Raw genomic sequence first — 15,036 nt, 5'->3', positions numbered from 1 at the left:
CAGCTACTCAAGAGGCTGAGGCTGGAGAATTGCTCAAACTGAGAAGGTGGAGGTTGCAGTAAGCCGAGATCATACCACTGCACTCCAGCTTGGGTGACAAGAGTGAGACTCTGTTTCAAAAAAAACCCAAAAAAAAAAACAAAAACGCAACCATTGAAACCACCAATTAAAAATGCAAAACTGGGCTGGCCACGGTGGCTTATGCCTGTAATCCTAGCACTTTGGGAGGCTGAGGGGTACAGATCACCTGAGGTCAGGAGTTTGGGACCTGCCTGACCAAGATGGAGAAACCCTGTATCTACTAAAAATACAAAATTTGCCAAGCGTGGTGGCACACGCCTGTAATCCCAGGTACTCGGGACGCTGAGGCAGGAGAATCGCTTGAACCGGGGAGACAGAGGTTGCGGTGAGCCGAGATTGCGCCATTGTACTCCAGCCTGGGCAAAAAGAGCGAAACTTTGTCTCAGGAAAAAAAAAAAAAAAAAATCCAAAACTGGGCAGGCATGGTACTCACGCCTATAATCCCACAGCTCTGGGAGGCCAAGGTGGGCGGATCTCTTGAGGCTAGGGGTTCAAGACCAGCATAGGAAACATGGTGAAACCCCATCTCTACTAAAAATATAAAAATAAATAGCTGGGGGTGGTGGCATGCACCTGTAATCTCAGATACTTGGGAGGCTGAGGCATGAGAATTGCTTGAACCTGGCAGATGTAGGTTGCAGTGAGCTGAGATCTTGCCACTGCACTCCAGCCTAGGCAATGGCGCTGCACTATGTCTCACAAAAAAAAAAAAAAAAAAAAAGAAAAAGTGTCTCTACCTGATTCTTGGACTGCTATCTAACAGATTTTATATAAAAATCAGAAACACAGCATGATGGACTCTGCAGTTCAAATGCTGTGAAGCACACACATGTGCTTCATGCAGCATGGTGCTCCCTTGGGAAATAAGCCTCAGTAAGTGGAAGGCAGGGGCACTCACCTGCTCTGACCCTCCAAATCCCTGGACAAGACAAGGGAGCTTTTCCAATCTCTAAGATTGAGATGGAAACAAATTCTTTACTGTTATTCTATTATCAGCTTGCCTGTGCACTGAAATCTTTTATTCCTCGAAGATGCCACTAAGAGTCATAACACAAGGCTTGAACAAGCACAAAGAAGAGTGAGAGGGAAGGCAGGGAGGAAAAACACTTGGGAGGAAACAAGTGGATTCCCCTATATGAGAAGTTGCTATGTGTGGGAAAAGAAAAATGTAAATGATTCCTTCAAGTAAATGAACACTTTTTCCTTCCCTAAAAAATGTCCCCATCATCTTACTGTGATTCTTAGGTAATGTACGCAAAAGGGAATATTTCTCAAAGTAATTAAAGAAGTTTAGCTTAGTTCCTACAGCAACTAAAAGAGATTGGGAGACTTTTGATAACTACAGCATTGGATGAGACATACAAAAAAATTATGAAAAAACAAATCACTTTCAAATGGATACTCGTAAAAGAAATAAGATGCTGGAAACCTGATAGAAAGTCTTTCTTTCATTGGCCCCAATTTTCAAATTCTACTGACAATCAAGACCACTTTATCTTCTGTTCTAAGGCTGATAAATCTTAACTCCTACTTAAGAGTTATGCTGGGCCGGGTGTGGTAGCTCCTGCCTGTAATCCCAGCACTTTGGGAGGCTGAGGTAGGTGCATCACTTGAAGTCAGGAGTTTGAGACCAGCCTGGCCAACATGGCAAACCCACGTCTCTACTAAAAATACAAAAATTAGCCAGGCGTGGTGGCGGACACCTGTAATCCCAGCTATTTGGGAGGCTGAGGCATGAGAATCGCTTGAACCCAGGAGGCAGGGGGTGCAGTGAGCAGAAATTGTATCACCGCATTCCAGCCTGGGCAACAGAGTGAGACTCCGCCTCAAAAAAAAAAAAAGTTATGCCTTATCCACAATTTATAGGAAAATAATTATCAAATAGAGAAACACAAAGACTGTAGAATCTCAACAGATTTCTGGTCCTTTAATAAAATTATCTAAAGGTATCTTTGCTAGTCAGAATGGTTTCCAAATACATAACTCATTTAATAAAATATAAGCTATACCACTACTTACTTGGGAATGGAAGATGGCCAAATAGAAATGTGTTCAGCTGTAATATCATTCACAATGTCCTCCTTTAAAAAGAAAAAAGGTGTAATTTACAAAGAAATTTCTTTCAAATTTTTTAAATGAAATTATGAAATACTTACCCGAACATTGTGAAGTTTCACAAAGAGTGATAAAATAATAGTCAAAACCAGTGGTTCCTACGAGAAAGAAAACACAGAATCCTTAAACAGTGTGTGTGTATATTTATTTTTCTCCTGTCAACCTCACAGACATCAAGCAATTTAAAAGACCCTTGCCTTTTTAAAATTTAGCATCTGTTTTAGCATGTGCTTTAGCACACTAAAAATCAACTTTATTTTTAATCGCATGTGGGCGGGGGGTGGATTATAGCACATAATTTATATAAAATTAGCATATTTAAATGTTTGGCTTATGGTGCTATCTCCAAGCTCAACTCCTCACATGACTCTTAAGTGACTTTTTATTCCTTCAAATAATGTTAAAAGGGTGAAACCTAGGTTATGTCCAGTAAATAAATATGACATTGATCCTACTAAGCAAAAATTAAAGTCAGGCTTCACACATCTAGTCCCTATTATGAAGACTTTTTTACAATTTAAAGAAATACCTGCTCCGTTCACTAAAACATGGTAAAGTAAATGAAAAACTTTTTCAATCAGATTATCCCACCCAACAATAATGATCACTGAAGAAAAGCACATTAACAGGCCACTTTAATAATTTAAGCAGAAGCCAGGCAAGGTGGCTAACACCTGTAATCCCAGCACTCTGAGGGGCCAAGGAGGGAGGATCATTTGAGACCAGGAGTTAGAAACTAGCCTGGGCAACAAGGGGAGACCTCATCTCTACAAAAAGTGAGCTGGGCATGGTGACATGTGCCTGTAGTCCCAGTTCCTCAGAAAGCTGAGGCGGAAGGACTGCTTAACCTCAAGAGTTAGAAGATGCAGTGAGTTATGATCACACCTCAGCACTCCAGCTTGGGTGACAGATCAAGACCCTCTCTCTTAAAAAAAAATTTAAATTAAAAAACAAACAATAATTTAATCAGTATTTGAAGTACCCAATAATTTTTAGTCATAGTCTACAATAACCAGCAATAGTAATTAGAGCAATTTTTAATAAAACTTACTCGTAATTTTTTGATAAAAGAAAGCAGTTCACTCCTACAAAACAAAAATTTTTGAATATACATTAAATATTAGAAAGTAAAAATAAAATCAAGAAAGTAAATTATAGATGAAGGTTTATTCTTAATGCTCCAATTCGGCAAGTATGAAAAGGAATGTAATATTCTATCGTCATACTAACCTAATAACATTTCTTCCCTGTTTTAATCACATGTGAAGTCTTCAATACTATCCAACCTTAAACACTACTGATTTTTAATTCCAGTTGATTAAATGATTAATAGTTTCTTAAAATGACACATAAACAGAAGATATTTCCAAAAGTGGCCAAGGCAGACAGGTTCATCACAGACGAGTACTACAGAACTCATAAGATTGTCCAACTTTATGACATACACAATAAAAGCTGATGTTCTTGAAATCAACCTTTAATAGGTCAATAGTATAAACAGGATAAATATTAAGAACTCGAACACAACTGACAGAAACATACCAATACATACCGATACATGATACCTAACGTAGATTCCCTCTGCTTTATTAGACTAACTCTGCCATCATTTCCTCGTTTGTGCTGACTGGACACACTACAGATTTGAACAACAACTTCCCAAAGGTCTTTGGCAGTCCGTCTACTTTCTTTAGGGCCTGGAAGTTCTTTGCATGTAGCTGCTAAAAGCTGTCCAAGCTATAACATGAAAAACAAAACACACAAAAGATAATCTGTAATGTCATGCACATTAGTTCTATTATCAAGGCACACTGGAGGAAACATGGAATGACTGCCCAAACATACTAAGCACAGTTATTTTATGCTGTGCATTCTGTACAACCTTTGAGGAATTTAGGGCTCATTGTCTACTGACAGATCTGAATCTGGGAAAGATCCTCTGGTTCGAGCATACAAACTTTGTCTCTGAACAATTATAGTCTAGTGAAAATGAAAATGAGACAATGCAAAGAGATAGGTGATTTATTAAGTGGAAAAAAAACCGAGATGCTAAATACACATAGTATTATCCCACGTTACATCGGGAAAAAATTGTGTAATGGAAGGCATACACCTAAATGTTAACTGTAGTAAAAGCCCAGGGGGTGAGATTAAAATACTTAGATTTTTCTCTCTCCCTTGCACACATATGCACACATACAACTTCTTATCACTAAAAAAAAATGTTTCAATGAAAAAAATAAGGAAAGGAATAAGGAAACTGAAGTTGGTGGAATTAAGGGATACAGATTTAAAGCAATTTTTCTCTAAGAAAATTGGTAGCAACTGGGAATGGAGCTACTGCTCATCTGAGGAGGTAGAATTAAAGCAGGACAGGTTATATAAAGTGACTGGTGTGAATAAATGCAGCCTCAAGGACCTAAGACGTAGGGAGCACCCAGAAATAAAGAGTGGAAAAGCTGAAAGCAAAAGACAGAGAAAGACTAACTTACAATAAATTCAGAATTTCTTTTTTTTTTGGGAGACAGGGTCTTGCTGTGCACCCAGGCTGGAGTGCAGTGGCATGATCTTGGCTCACTGCAACCTCCGCCTCCCAGGCTCAAACGATTCTTGTGCCTCAGCCTTCCGAGTAGCTGGAATTACAGGCATGTGCCACCATGCCCCGCTAATTTCTGTATTTTTAGTAGAGACGGGGTTTCACCATGTTGGCCAGGCTGGTCTCAAACTTCTGGCCTCAAGTGATCCATCCACTTCGGCCTCCCAAAGTGTTGAGATCACAGGCGTGAGCCATGGCACCTGGCCAAATTCAGAATTGGGACCCGTTATTCTTGTTCATATTAACTTTTATACTCCATGGCTCTTGTAGAGGGTGCAGTAACAAGGATAATTTCAAATCCATCAGGAACCCCTTGTTTCTACTTAAAATGGACCTAGAAAATTTTCTAGGGGTCCCTACTGCTTAAGGCAGCTTTTTTAAGGCGGCAGCAAGATTGCGACAAAGACAAAAATTGGTGGTTTTTCTCTACATTTTCTGTTATGAAAAATTTCAAACAGAAAAATAAAAAAAAAATTCAATAAATACCTGACACGTTGTGACTATTCTGCCATGTTTGCTTTATATATCTACATAAATTGTTTTGTTAAACCATATTAAACTAAGTTAGACACAATATTTCATCCCTAAATACTTCCATATACATCTTCTAAGGACAAGGACATTTTTCTCCATAACCACAACTCTGTGATCATGCCTAAGAAAATTAACGAGAGTACTGTGGCTTTCCAAAGCTCATGAGAATAACATAAAAATCCTACCTATACCAGGTGAATGGATATGGACCAATGGCCTAGTAGGATATTTCATCCTGCATGCTCACCTAAAATACTCGCCTCTGACAAATGGAATCACGATACATGCAACTATTCACTGCAGTGTAACGCCAGGGATACTGGTGCTCTTAGCTCAAATTCATCTTCTGTTGTCAGGGATCATATGCTTTAGGTCACTGAATTTATTACATAAATTACATTTTTAAAATGTTCAGAGGTCTTAGGCCCCAAATCAACTGAATTCCACAAACATTCTTGAGCACCGACTATGGGTGGGCATCATGGAAAGCACAACATAAAAATTAACTGCCCTGAAGCAGTTCATTGTCTTATAGAGAAGACAAGTGGATAAATAACTTATTATTCAGCATAAACACAACAAAAGAAATAGTCAACAGTACAACAGTACAAAGGAAGCAAGAAGAGGAAGTGATTTACTCATTTACAGAGAAAATAATATGGGAAAGCATTAAAGAAATCACACGAACAGGCAAAGCTGGGAAGGACATCCTGGCTAAGATAACAAACAGCATGTGCACAGGTGCAAAATGGAAACATGGCGTGGGCATGCTGGTGCTGCCAGCACAGGGCTGGAACACCAAGGGGCAGGGGAGCTGCACCTGGAGGAGGAGAAGCATGCACACCTTAAGAGGGCTGGTAGGCCACATGAACAACCTAAGGTTTTAGCCTACACTAGGACCACTGTGGCTGCCAACCCCTACTACTACCACCTAGGCTCTTATCATCCGAGTGCCTATAAACCTGTGCCCTTTCCATTATGTGACACTACCACTCTCTCTGATCTAAGGGGCAGACTAGACAGTTTTATATTATTTCAAAAGGGTGCATTTTAGTCACATGCTTAAGAATTTTCTGTTCCTATTTGTGATTACATAATATATAAGTAGGAAAATATAACAGAATAGAAAACATTAAAATAACTAATACCCCATTTTCCAGAGATAATAGCTGTTAATATCCTTTCAGACTTTTTCCTACACGTGTGTGCGTGTGTGTGTGGTGTATTCCACACCAAACTGGAAGTGTGGACACTGATTCAGATTATATTTTTTTTCAAAACACCACCCCTCATTCTAAACTTCTTTCTCTAATTCCTTTTTCCTTGACATTAACAAGGCAGTGAGAGGGCAATCATGTATGGAAGGTGGCACACAAAACCCTAACCACCAGATGACATATGAGGAGACACCTAAGTGACAATTCTTTCGCAAAGTCACCACACATCCTTCCTGCTTTTGGACCAGATCAGGGGAACTGCAGGAAGCAGTGAGACAGCCTCTCCCAGAGTCAGGCAACCAACAAAACAATTTCCTGTGTCCTTACACATTGTAGACCCTCAAGCATTCATTACACAAACACATGCCTATCTCTCCTGGTGCACAGCTCCACAGAAGTCATTGCCAGAGGTAAAGAGAAGAGTTACTCTACTGTCTTTGCACTCAGTGACAAGCTACGATTCTAAGTGTAAGAGATAGTAACCTTGGAACAAAATGGTTCCCTCATCTGATTTTCTTAAAGGCTAAGAAAAGACTGTTGGGCATAATGAGACAAGTACCCAAGAAATTAAGAACTCACATTCCAGAAAGTTCACTAAAGAGACAGAAATGATTCAGGCTGGGTGCGGTAGCTTATGCCTGTAATCCCAGCACTTTGGGAGGCCCAGGCGGGTGGATCACCTGAGGTCAGGAGTTCGAGACCAGCCGTGGCGAAACCCGTCTCTATTAAAAATACAAAACAAAAAAAAATTACCCGGGTGCGGTGGTGCACGCCTGTAATCCCAGCTACTTGGGAGGCTGAGGCACAAGAATGGGTTGAAACTGGGAGGTGGAGGTTGCAGTGAGCCGAGACTGTGCCAATGCACTCCAGCCTGGGCGACAGAGGGGGACTCAGTCTCCAAAAAAAAAAGAAAAAAAGAAGAGATAGATATGATTCAATGTCTGAAATTTCAAAGAAAAGGATAATTCAAGTATGGCAATTTTCATGAGCAAGTGTAAAGATAACAAAAAGAGGTGGAAAACTGAAAAAAATCAATAAACTCTCAATAAAGCCTCAAAGGGTTAAAATGAAATGAGTTCAGTTTTTAAAAGGACATACGTGAAATATGAAGGAAGAAACAAGTAACCAAACACAAATGTTACGAAGTGGTACAGTTTTACAAGAGTTCCCAGATAAACACAGATTTAAAGGATTTTGTATTACTAAAGATAAGTTGGGACAAACGAGGAAGAATAACAAAAGGTAATAGGAACAAATAAAATAATGAGAAAATCTGAAGGACCAAATATACCCAAAAAGGAGAGTGGGACTTACAATGTTAAATCACTACATGTTTAACTTTGTTTTTTGGTGTTTTTTTTTTGAGATGGAGTTTTGCTCTTGTTGCCCAGGCTGGAGTGCAATGGTGTGATCTCGGCTCACTGCAACCTCTGCCTCCCGGGTTCAAGCGATTCTCCTGCCTCAGCCTCCTGAGTAGCTAGGACTACAGGTGTCCACCACCATGCTCGGCTAAATTTTGCATTTTTAGTAAAGACAGGGTTTCACCATATCGGCCAGGCTGGTCTCAAACTCCTGACCTTGTGATCCACACACCTTGGCCTCCCAAAGTGCTGGGATTACAGGCATGAGCCACTGTGCCTGGCCTACCTTGTTGTTTTTTTTTAACTGTAACACCAGAAAGTGAGAAAAACTTACTACTTATTCAGTTTGTATAATATTAACACATGAAAGATATAATCTTAGAAGAAACCTCCAGTTTCTCATTAGTTTTGATATTTTCTGTACTCAGAAGCATTTTAGGTTGCAAAGGATATAATTAAGACAACAAAATAAACAACTTACTACCAATTTACTGAAAAAATTCTTTTATTAGGGGAATAATTACTAATAGCAAACCTGTTAGAGATTCAGAGGTAGCAAACTTAGAAGGGTAAAATTCTAAAGAAGAATAAAGTGTTCAAATGGAAACAAGGAGAAGTGCATCCCTGACGGACTCCATCAGCTCTAGAGTGTGATTATAGCAACCAAAGCAAAGAAAGTGAATCTCTCATTATCTTAGGATTACACCAACGTGTTATCTGTTAACTAAATAATCTGTGACTACATGCTCATGAATTATAGGGCATTAGAAAGAAATATTAGAACAAGGTCAAGTGCATGAATTACCAAAAACTATCCTTTAACTACAAATCAACAAGCATTTGTCCAATCATTTGTATCACAGAAATTAGACAAGTTCCCAAACTAGTATAAAGTTAAAGAAACAAGTATAATACTATCCTCACAATCCTTTTGTTTAAACATTAATTACCTTAACATATGGATTACTCTGAAGCAAAAATGCAGGAACTTGGAGTGTAAGGTATTCACTTTCCCTCCAGTTTAACATAAAGGCAACACATTCCTCAGCTATAACTTGACGAAGAGGAATATCTAAAAAGCAAAGAGGAAAACAGTTGGAATTACCATCACAACATTAAAATAAGAACAAAGCAAATACTTGCTCAGATTTCAATTGAATTAAAAAAACAGGCTGGGTATGGTGGCTGACACCTGTAATCCCAACACTTTGGGAGGCCAAGGCAGGAGGATCACTTGAGACCAGGAGTTCAAGTCCAGCCTAGGCAACAGAGTGAGACCTTGTCTCAAAAAACAAACAAAATTTTGTAGAGACAGGGTCTCGCTCTGTCAGCAGAATGCAGTGCAATGGTGTGATCATGGCTCACTGCAGCCTTGAGTTCCCAGGCTCAAGCGATCCTTCCACCTCAACTTCCCCAAGTAGCTGGGACTACAGGTCCCACCACACCTGGCTAATGCCACCACACCTGGCTAATTTTTGCATTTTTGTAGAGATGGGGTCTCACTATGTTGTCCAGGCCGGTTTTGAACTCCTGAACTCCAGTGATCTGCCTGCTTCAGCCTCCCAAAGTGCTGGGATTACAGGCATGAGCCACCACACCCAGCCTCCTTATTTTAAATACTGCTTATAAGCACAAGCTATAGGACAAGTTGCTGAACATTTAGTAAGTTAGGAGTTTACAAAAATTATAGGCAGAGTTATCAGTCCTTTACCCTCCCTATCCCCAAAAAAGGGATGTGAACTACAAACTGATAAGCCAAAAAGGTAGTACAAAGAGACTAATAATTTAAAGGAACTTTCACCCATTTCAAACAGTAAAAGCATAGGCTTCGAAGTTGGGCTGATGGAGTGAAGTCATAGCTCTGTCTCTTCCTGTGTGACTGTGGACAAATTCCTCAACCTCTCTGCACCTTGGTTTCTTAGTTACAAAATGGGGATAAGGAAACAGCAGCTATTTCACAGAGCTGCTATGAGGACTAAATGAGTTATGCACCTGAAGCTTAGAACAATGCCTGACACGTAGTTAGCACTCAACAAACATTAAGGTTTAAACATTGCCTCATTTCAGAAAAACCATGCATGGAAAACCTACCTCCCACTTTTAAAAAGTAAACATGTATACAGCAGCATGTGTCCTTTAGTGCCAGCATATTATTAGATCAATTCTCATGAAGACATTACAATATTTAAGAGCACTGATGTGTTAAAGCTCAAAGGCATTCTCTCTATAGGGTACTAAAAAGTTGTGATCTATCACTGCATGCCCCTGCTGGAAATTAGACTTTAATTAGAAATTAAGTTAACCCCATAGGACTCAAGATGGTAGCACTTGCTTCTATTCTGACACATTACTATCACCTTCCTTTATAATGCAATTCCACTGTTTATACTATTAAATGTGTACAGTATGATTTAATTGCTCTAAATACTCCTAAAGCAGAAAAATAAGAAACTGCTTTAACTAAGAAAGATTTATATGAGTCACAGATGATCATCTATATGGTAAGCCCCTTTTCATAGTAAGACATTTACAATTAGAATTAAACACTCAAGATCTGTTCCTAAAGTAGCCACCAGTGAATTTCTAGCCCAATGGCAATCAGTGTGAAGGCATTTTATGGCTGTAATGAGGAAATAAAACTTCAATCTGTATACTAAAGGACATTTTGATTCTTTCAAACACCTGAAAATTGCAATATAGTTTCTCTAGTGTGCAGAAGTATCCCCTAAAATTCATGTGTACCTGGAACCTGAGAATGTGACCTTATTTGGAAATAGTCTTTGCAGATGTAATTAGCTATGATCAAGTCAGCTGGATTAGGGCTGAACCTGGATCCAATGACTGGTGTCCTTATAAGAAGAGAACATGGACATACACAGGGAGAAGGCCATGTGAAGACAGCAGCAGAGACTGGAGCAATGCAGCCACAAACCAAAGACTGCTGGGCCACCAGAAGCCAGGAAGATGCAAGGAAAGAGTCTTTCCTGGAGCCTTTCCGGGCAGTACAGGCCTGCAGACACCCTGACTTCAGACATCCGGCCTCCAGAACTGGGAGATAATATATTTCCATTGTTTTAAGTTACCCAGTTTGTGGTACCTTGTTACAGAAACCCAGAAACGAACAGTTTCCTTCATTTTTCCCAATGTTCTCAAGTGAACACCAAACCCAAATTCTGTTTTAGGAGTGAAATAACTTTTTTCAAAGATGATAAAAATTCAGCTGGGTGTGGTGATTCATGCCTCTAATCCCAGCACTTTGGGGGGGCAAGGAAGGTGGATCACCTGAGGTCAGGAGTTCAAAACCAGCCTGGCCAACATGGTGAAACCCCATCTCTACAAAAATACAAAAATTAGCCGGGCATGATGGCGGGTTCCTGAAATCCCAGCAACTCAGGAGGCTGAGGCAGGAGAGTCACTTTAACCCAAAAGGCAGAGATTGCAGTGGGCCGAGATCGCGCCATTACATGCAGCCTGAGTGACAGAGCCACACTCTTGTCTCAAAAATAAAAAAAAAGATGATTACAAACTCAAATAAATGTGCTTTTAAATTTTCCCCCACAATTATCTAAGTACTGAGTTTCTGAAATTTGTCTTTGTGAACCAGTCTTACCAGGAAGCCTCATTTCCAGATAGCCTCGTACCCTACTTATAAGGTCGGATGGCGGTCTCTCTCCTGCCTGCCCTGTCCCAGCTTCATGTGTATGAATATCCAAAAGCAACATCTCATTCAGCATGACCTGACGAAGCTTTGGTGAGAACTCTGTTACCAACTCCAAACAAGCAGCAAAGAGCTGTTTAGCATGGGAAAAGTCCTATGAAAAGAAAAAGAATAGCCTGGGTCACCTTTCCTTTGGCGCCAAAAAATGTGTGCCTTTATGATGACAGAGCAAAGAGGAGAAGGATTAGTTCAAATGGTTAACGCTGCTTTTCTCAGGGAGTAAGGCTCGATAGGATTTTCATCTCTGTATTGTTGATGTATTCCAATACACATTTAATACCTTTGTAATTTAAAAAAATCCAGTAAACAATATAAAATACCTGCTGTATTATGCAACTTTTATAAAAGTTATAAAATAACCAAAGACTTCTGTATTATACGGGTGTAAAATTCTATTACAAGCACCCTCCTCCATCCAACATATTCAGAATTAGATCTTAGACCATTCAAGGATTACACATTTCAAAATCTTTGCACACCACCTTACTAGCCTATAAAATTGGCTAACAAATAAAATGAAATAAATCAGCTATGATCCAAGTCCTCTCCTACACATCTCTTATGTTTCTAAAGACTAGATTCTATCGCTCCACATACTTCATTCACTCTCATAATCTGGCTTCTACCCCTATCATTACAAAGAAGTAGCCCTCACAAGCCAAAGACCTTTTTTTTTTTTTTTTCCTTTGAGGTGGAGTCTCGCTCTGTCGCCCTGGCTGGGGTGCAGTGGCCGGATCTCAGCTGACTGCACGCTCCGCCTCCCAGGTTTATGCCATTCTCCCGCCTCAGCCTCCTGAGTAGCTGGGACTACAGGCGCCCGCCACCTCGCCCGGCTAGTTTTTTGTAATTTTTAGTAGAGACGGGGTTTCACCGGGTTAGCCAGAATGGTCTCGATCTCCTGACCTCGTGATCCGCCCGTCTCAGCCTCCCAAAGTGCTGGGATTACAGGCTTGAGCCATCGCGCCCGGCCAAGCCAAAGATCTTTTAATTGTCCAATCTACTGAACGCTCTTCTGTTATCTTACAGGAATTAGGGGGCTGCAACTCGGTGCTGTGTATTGCCCTTTTCTTGACATTTTCTTTTCCCCTAGCTATTACACCTTCTACATTTGTCTGGTCCTCACGCCCATCACACTACTATTTCTTGGACTTAGTATTGCATTCCCGAGGGTCTCACGCTCTTTATATTCTCTCTGGGTGATCTTTGGTAACTCCCAAATCTGTAACTCAGTCCAGACCATTCTCCAAGCTTTAGGCTGTTTCCAACTGTAGCTTCAAATTAAAATTGTAAAAATAAACTCGTAATCTGCCCTGCAAAAATGTGTTTCTGCACATTCACTTGCTAGCATTGCCACTGGTTCTCTGACTCTCAAACCAGAAGTCTGAGCATCATGCTCGATTCGTTCTCCTTCTCTTGCCTTCCACATGAAGTCAGTTACCAATTGCTTCCAGATTTTATCTCCTAAATAGTTCTCTAATATGTTCTCTTCTCTCTATCCCTTCTAACACTGGTGACACTAGTTGTGTGCCACTGGACAATTTAATACCTTTAAAACTGAGATAATACCTTCCACAAAGTTTTTGTGAATAAATGAAACAATAAACATATATGAAATTGCAGAACAGTCTTTGTGCCCAGTAAATGTTATTTTAGGTGTGGAAGGAGAAAAGCTGCTAACTACATTCCTCCTATTAAAACTTTTCAATGGCTTACAATTGTCTCATGATGCACTGTCCAATATGGCAGCCACTAGATAAGATGTGGCTATTGAGCATGTGAAATGTGACTAGTCCAAATTGAGAGATTCTGTAAGTATAAAACACTTACTGGATTTTGAAGACTTAGCACATACATTTTCAAAATACAAAACATCTCAACTTTTTATATCAATTACACATTGAAATGATAGTGTAGACATATTGAGTTAAATAAATCATTTCAATCAATTACACTTTTTTATGAAATTATAGATTACACACGTGGCCTACATTATGTTTCCACTGACAATGATGGTCTACAGCAGCAGTTTTCAAACTTTAGCATGCAACAGAATTACTTGAGGGCTTATTTAAAAAGATGTTGGGCCCCATCCCAGAATTTCTGATTCATTAGGTCTAGGATGCGGCCCCCAAATTTTTATTCCAGCAAGTTCCAGCCATGTGCAGTGGTTCATGCCTGTAATGTCAGCACTTTGGGAGGCTGATGTGGAAGGATTGTTTGAGCCCAGGAGTTCAAGGTCAGCCTGGGCAATATAAGGAGACGCTGCCCCTGAAAAAAAAAAAAAAAAAAATTCTTTCAAATAAGCTGGGCATGGTGGCACATGCCTGTGGTCCCAGCTACTTAGGGGGCTGAGGTGGGAGGATTGCTTGAGCCAAGGAAGTCCAGGCTGCAGTGATTATGCCACTGCACCTGGTCTGGGCGACAAAGCAACACCCTGTCTCAAACAAAAAGTTCCCAAATGTCACAGATGCTGCTGGTGTGGGGACGTAGTTAACTTATTTAAGCCTCAATTTTAGTTCACTTCTGCCTTCCAGATGCTGTCTTTAACCTTCCTAAAGAACTCAGTGTATGATCAGTCACGCAACTGCACTGTCTTATATGATTTAACATTACACTTAAGTCTCAGCATCCCAGACTACAAACTCATGTAAAATACACTACAGAAGTAATTTTTAAAAATTTTGTTTTCTAATCTTGGTACACAATCTTTACTAGCTGAATCCTAAAGAATACAAATAATATCTTTGCATGTTCTCTAAACTTTTAGCACAGAGCAGTATTCATTTGATCAAGACTATTTTAGTATAATTATAACAGTAAAGGAAAGAGAACAAACCAAAATGCCTTTTCAAATATCCTTTTAAGCCTATGACTGTGATTTTAAAGATTAGGAAAAGGTAAGTTCTGGTTCCTGACTTCCTGCTAAAATTAGTAAAGCATATTCTTTTTTTTTTTTTTTTTTTTTTTTTGAGATGGACTATCACTCTGTCACCCAGGTTGGAGTGCAGTGATGCAATCTCAGCTCACTCCAACCTCCACCTCCCATGAGATTCTCCTGCCTCAAACTCCAGAGTAGCTGAGATTACAGGCACCGACCTAATTTTTGCATTTTTAGTAGAGACAAGGTTTCAACATGTTGGCCAGGCTGGTCCTGACCTCAGTCGATCTATCCACCTCAGTCTCCCAAAGTGCTGGGATTATAGGTGTGAGCCACGGCACCTGGCCATAAAGCATATTCTTAACAAGTGTTTGATACACACTTTTACTCACCTTAACAGTACTGCAGTGCAAACCTTTGGCCATAAGAATATAAACCAAATCTCTTGTTAAATTGTCTTTAATTCCCAGGATAACACCACTATACACAGAAGGTACTTCCCACTAAAAGAAACAAAAAATACATACATACATATA

At 39.9% G+C, this 15,036-nt stretch overlaps 1 protein-coding gene across 1 annotated transcript in view; it reads right to left on the bottom strand.

The window, feature by feature from the left end:
* Positions 1 to 15,036, bottom strand: part of INTS8 (integrator complex subunit 8) — a 55,760-nt gene that overhangs the window by 11,143 nt on the left and 29,581 nt on the right. Inside the window, exons 13-19 of the mRNA XM_011978684.1 lie at positions 14,893 to 15,003; positions 11,515 to 11,716; positions 8,855 to 8,976; positions 3,749 to 3,933; positions 3,248 to 3,281; positions 2,238 to 2,294; positions 2,101 to 2,162 (exon numbers count right to left, since the gene is read on the bottom strand). Coding sequence (XP_011834074.1) covers positions 2,101 to 2,162; positions 2,238 to 2,294; positions 3,248 to 3,281; positions 3,749 to 3,933; positions 8,855 to 8,976; positions 11,515 to 11,716; positions 14,893 to 15,003 — 773 coding nt within the window. The remainder of the gene's footprint in view (positions 1 to 2,100; positions 2,163 to 2,237; positions 2,295 to 3,247; positions 3,282 to 3,748; positions 3,934 to 8,854; positions 8,977 to 11,514; positions 11,717 to 14,892; positions 15,004 to 15,036) is intronic.

The sequence above is a fragment of the Mandrillus leucophaeus genome, unplaced genomic scaffold (assembly GCF_000951045.1).
Source record: "Mandrillus leucophaeus isolate KB7577 unplaced genomic scaffold, Mleu.le_1.0 Scaffold198, whole genome shotgun sequence".
Taxonomy (NCBI): domain Eukaryota; kingdom Metazoa; phylum Chordata; class Mammalia; order Primates; family Cercopithecidae; genus Mandrillus; species Mandrillus leucophaeus.
Note: the sequence above shows the minus strand (reverse complement) of the source record. Positions and strands in the feature narration are given on the sequence as shown.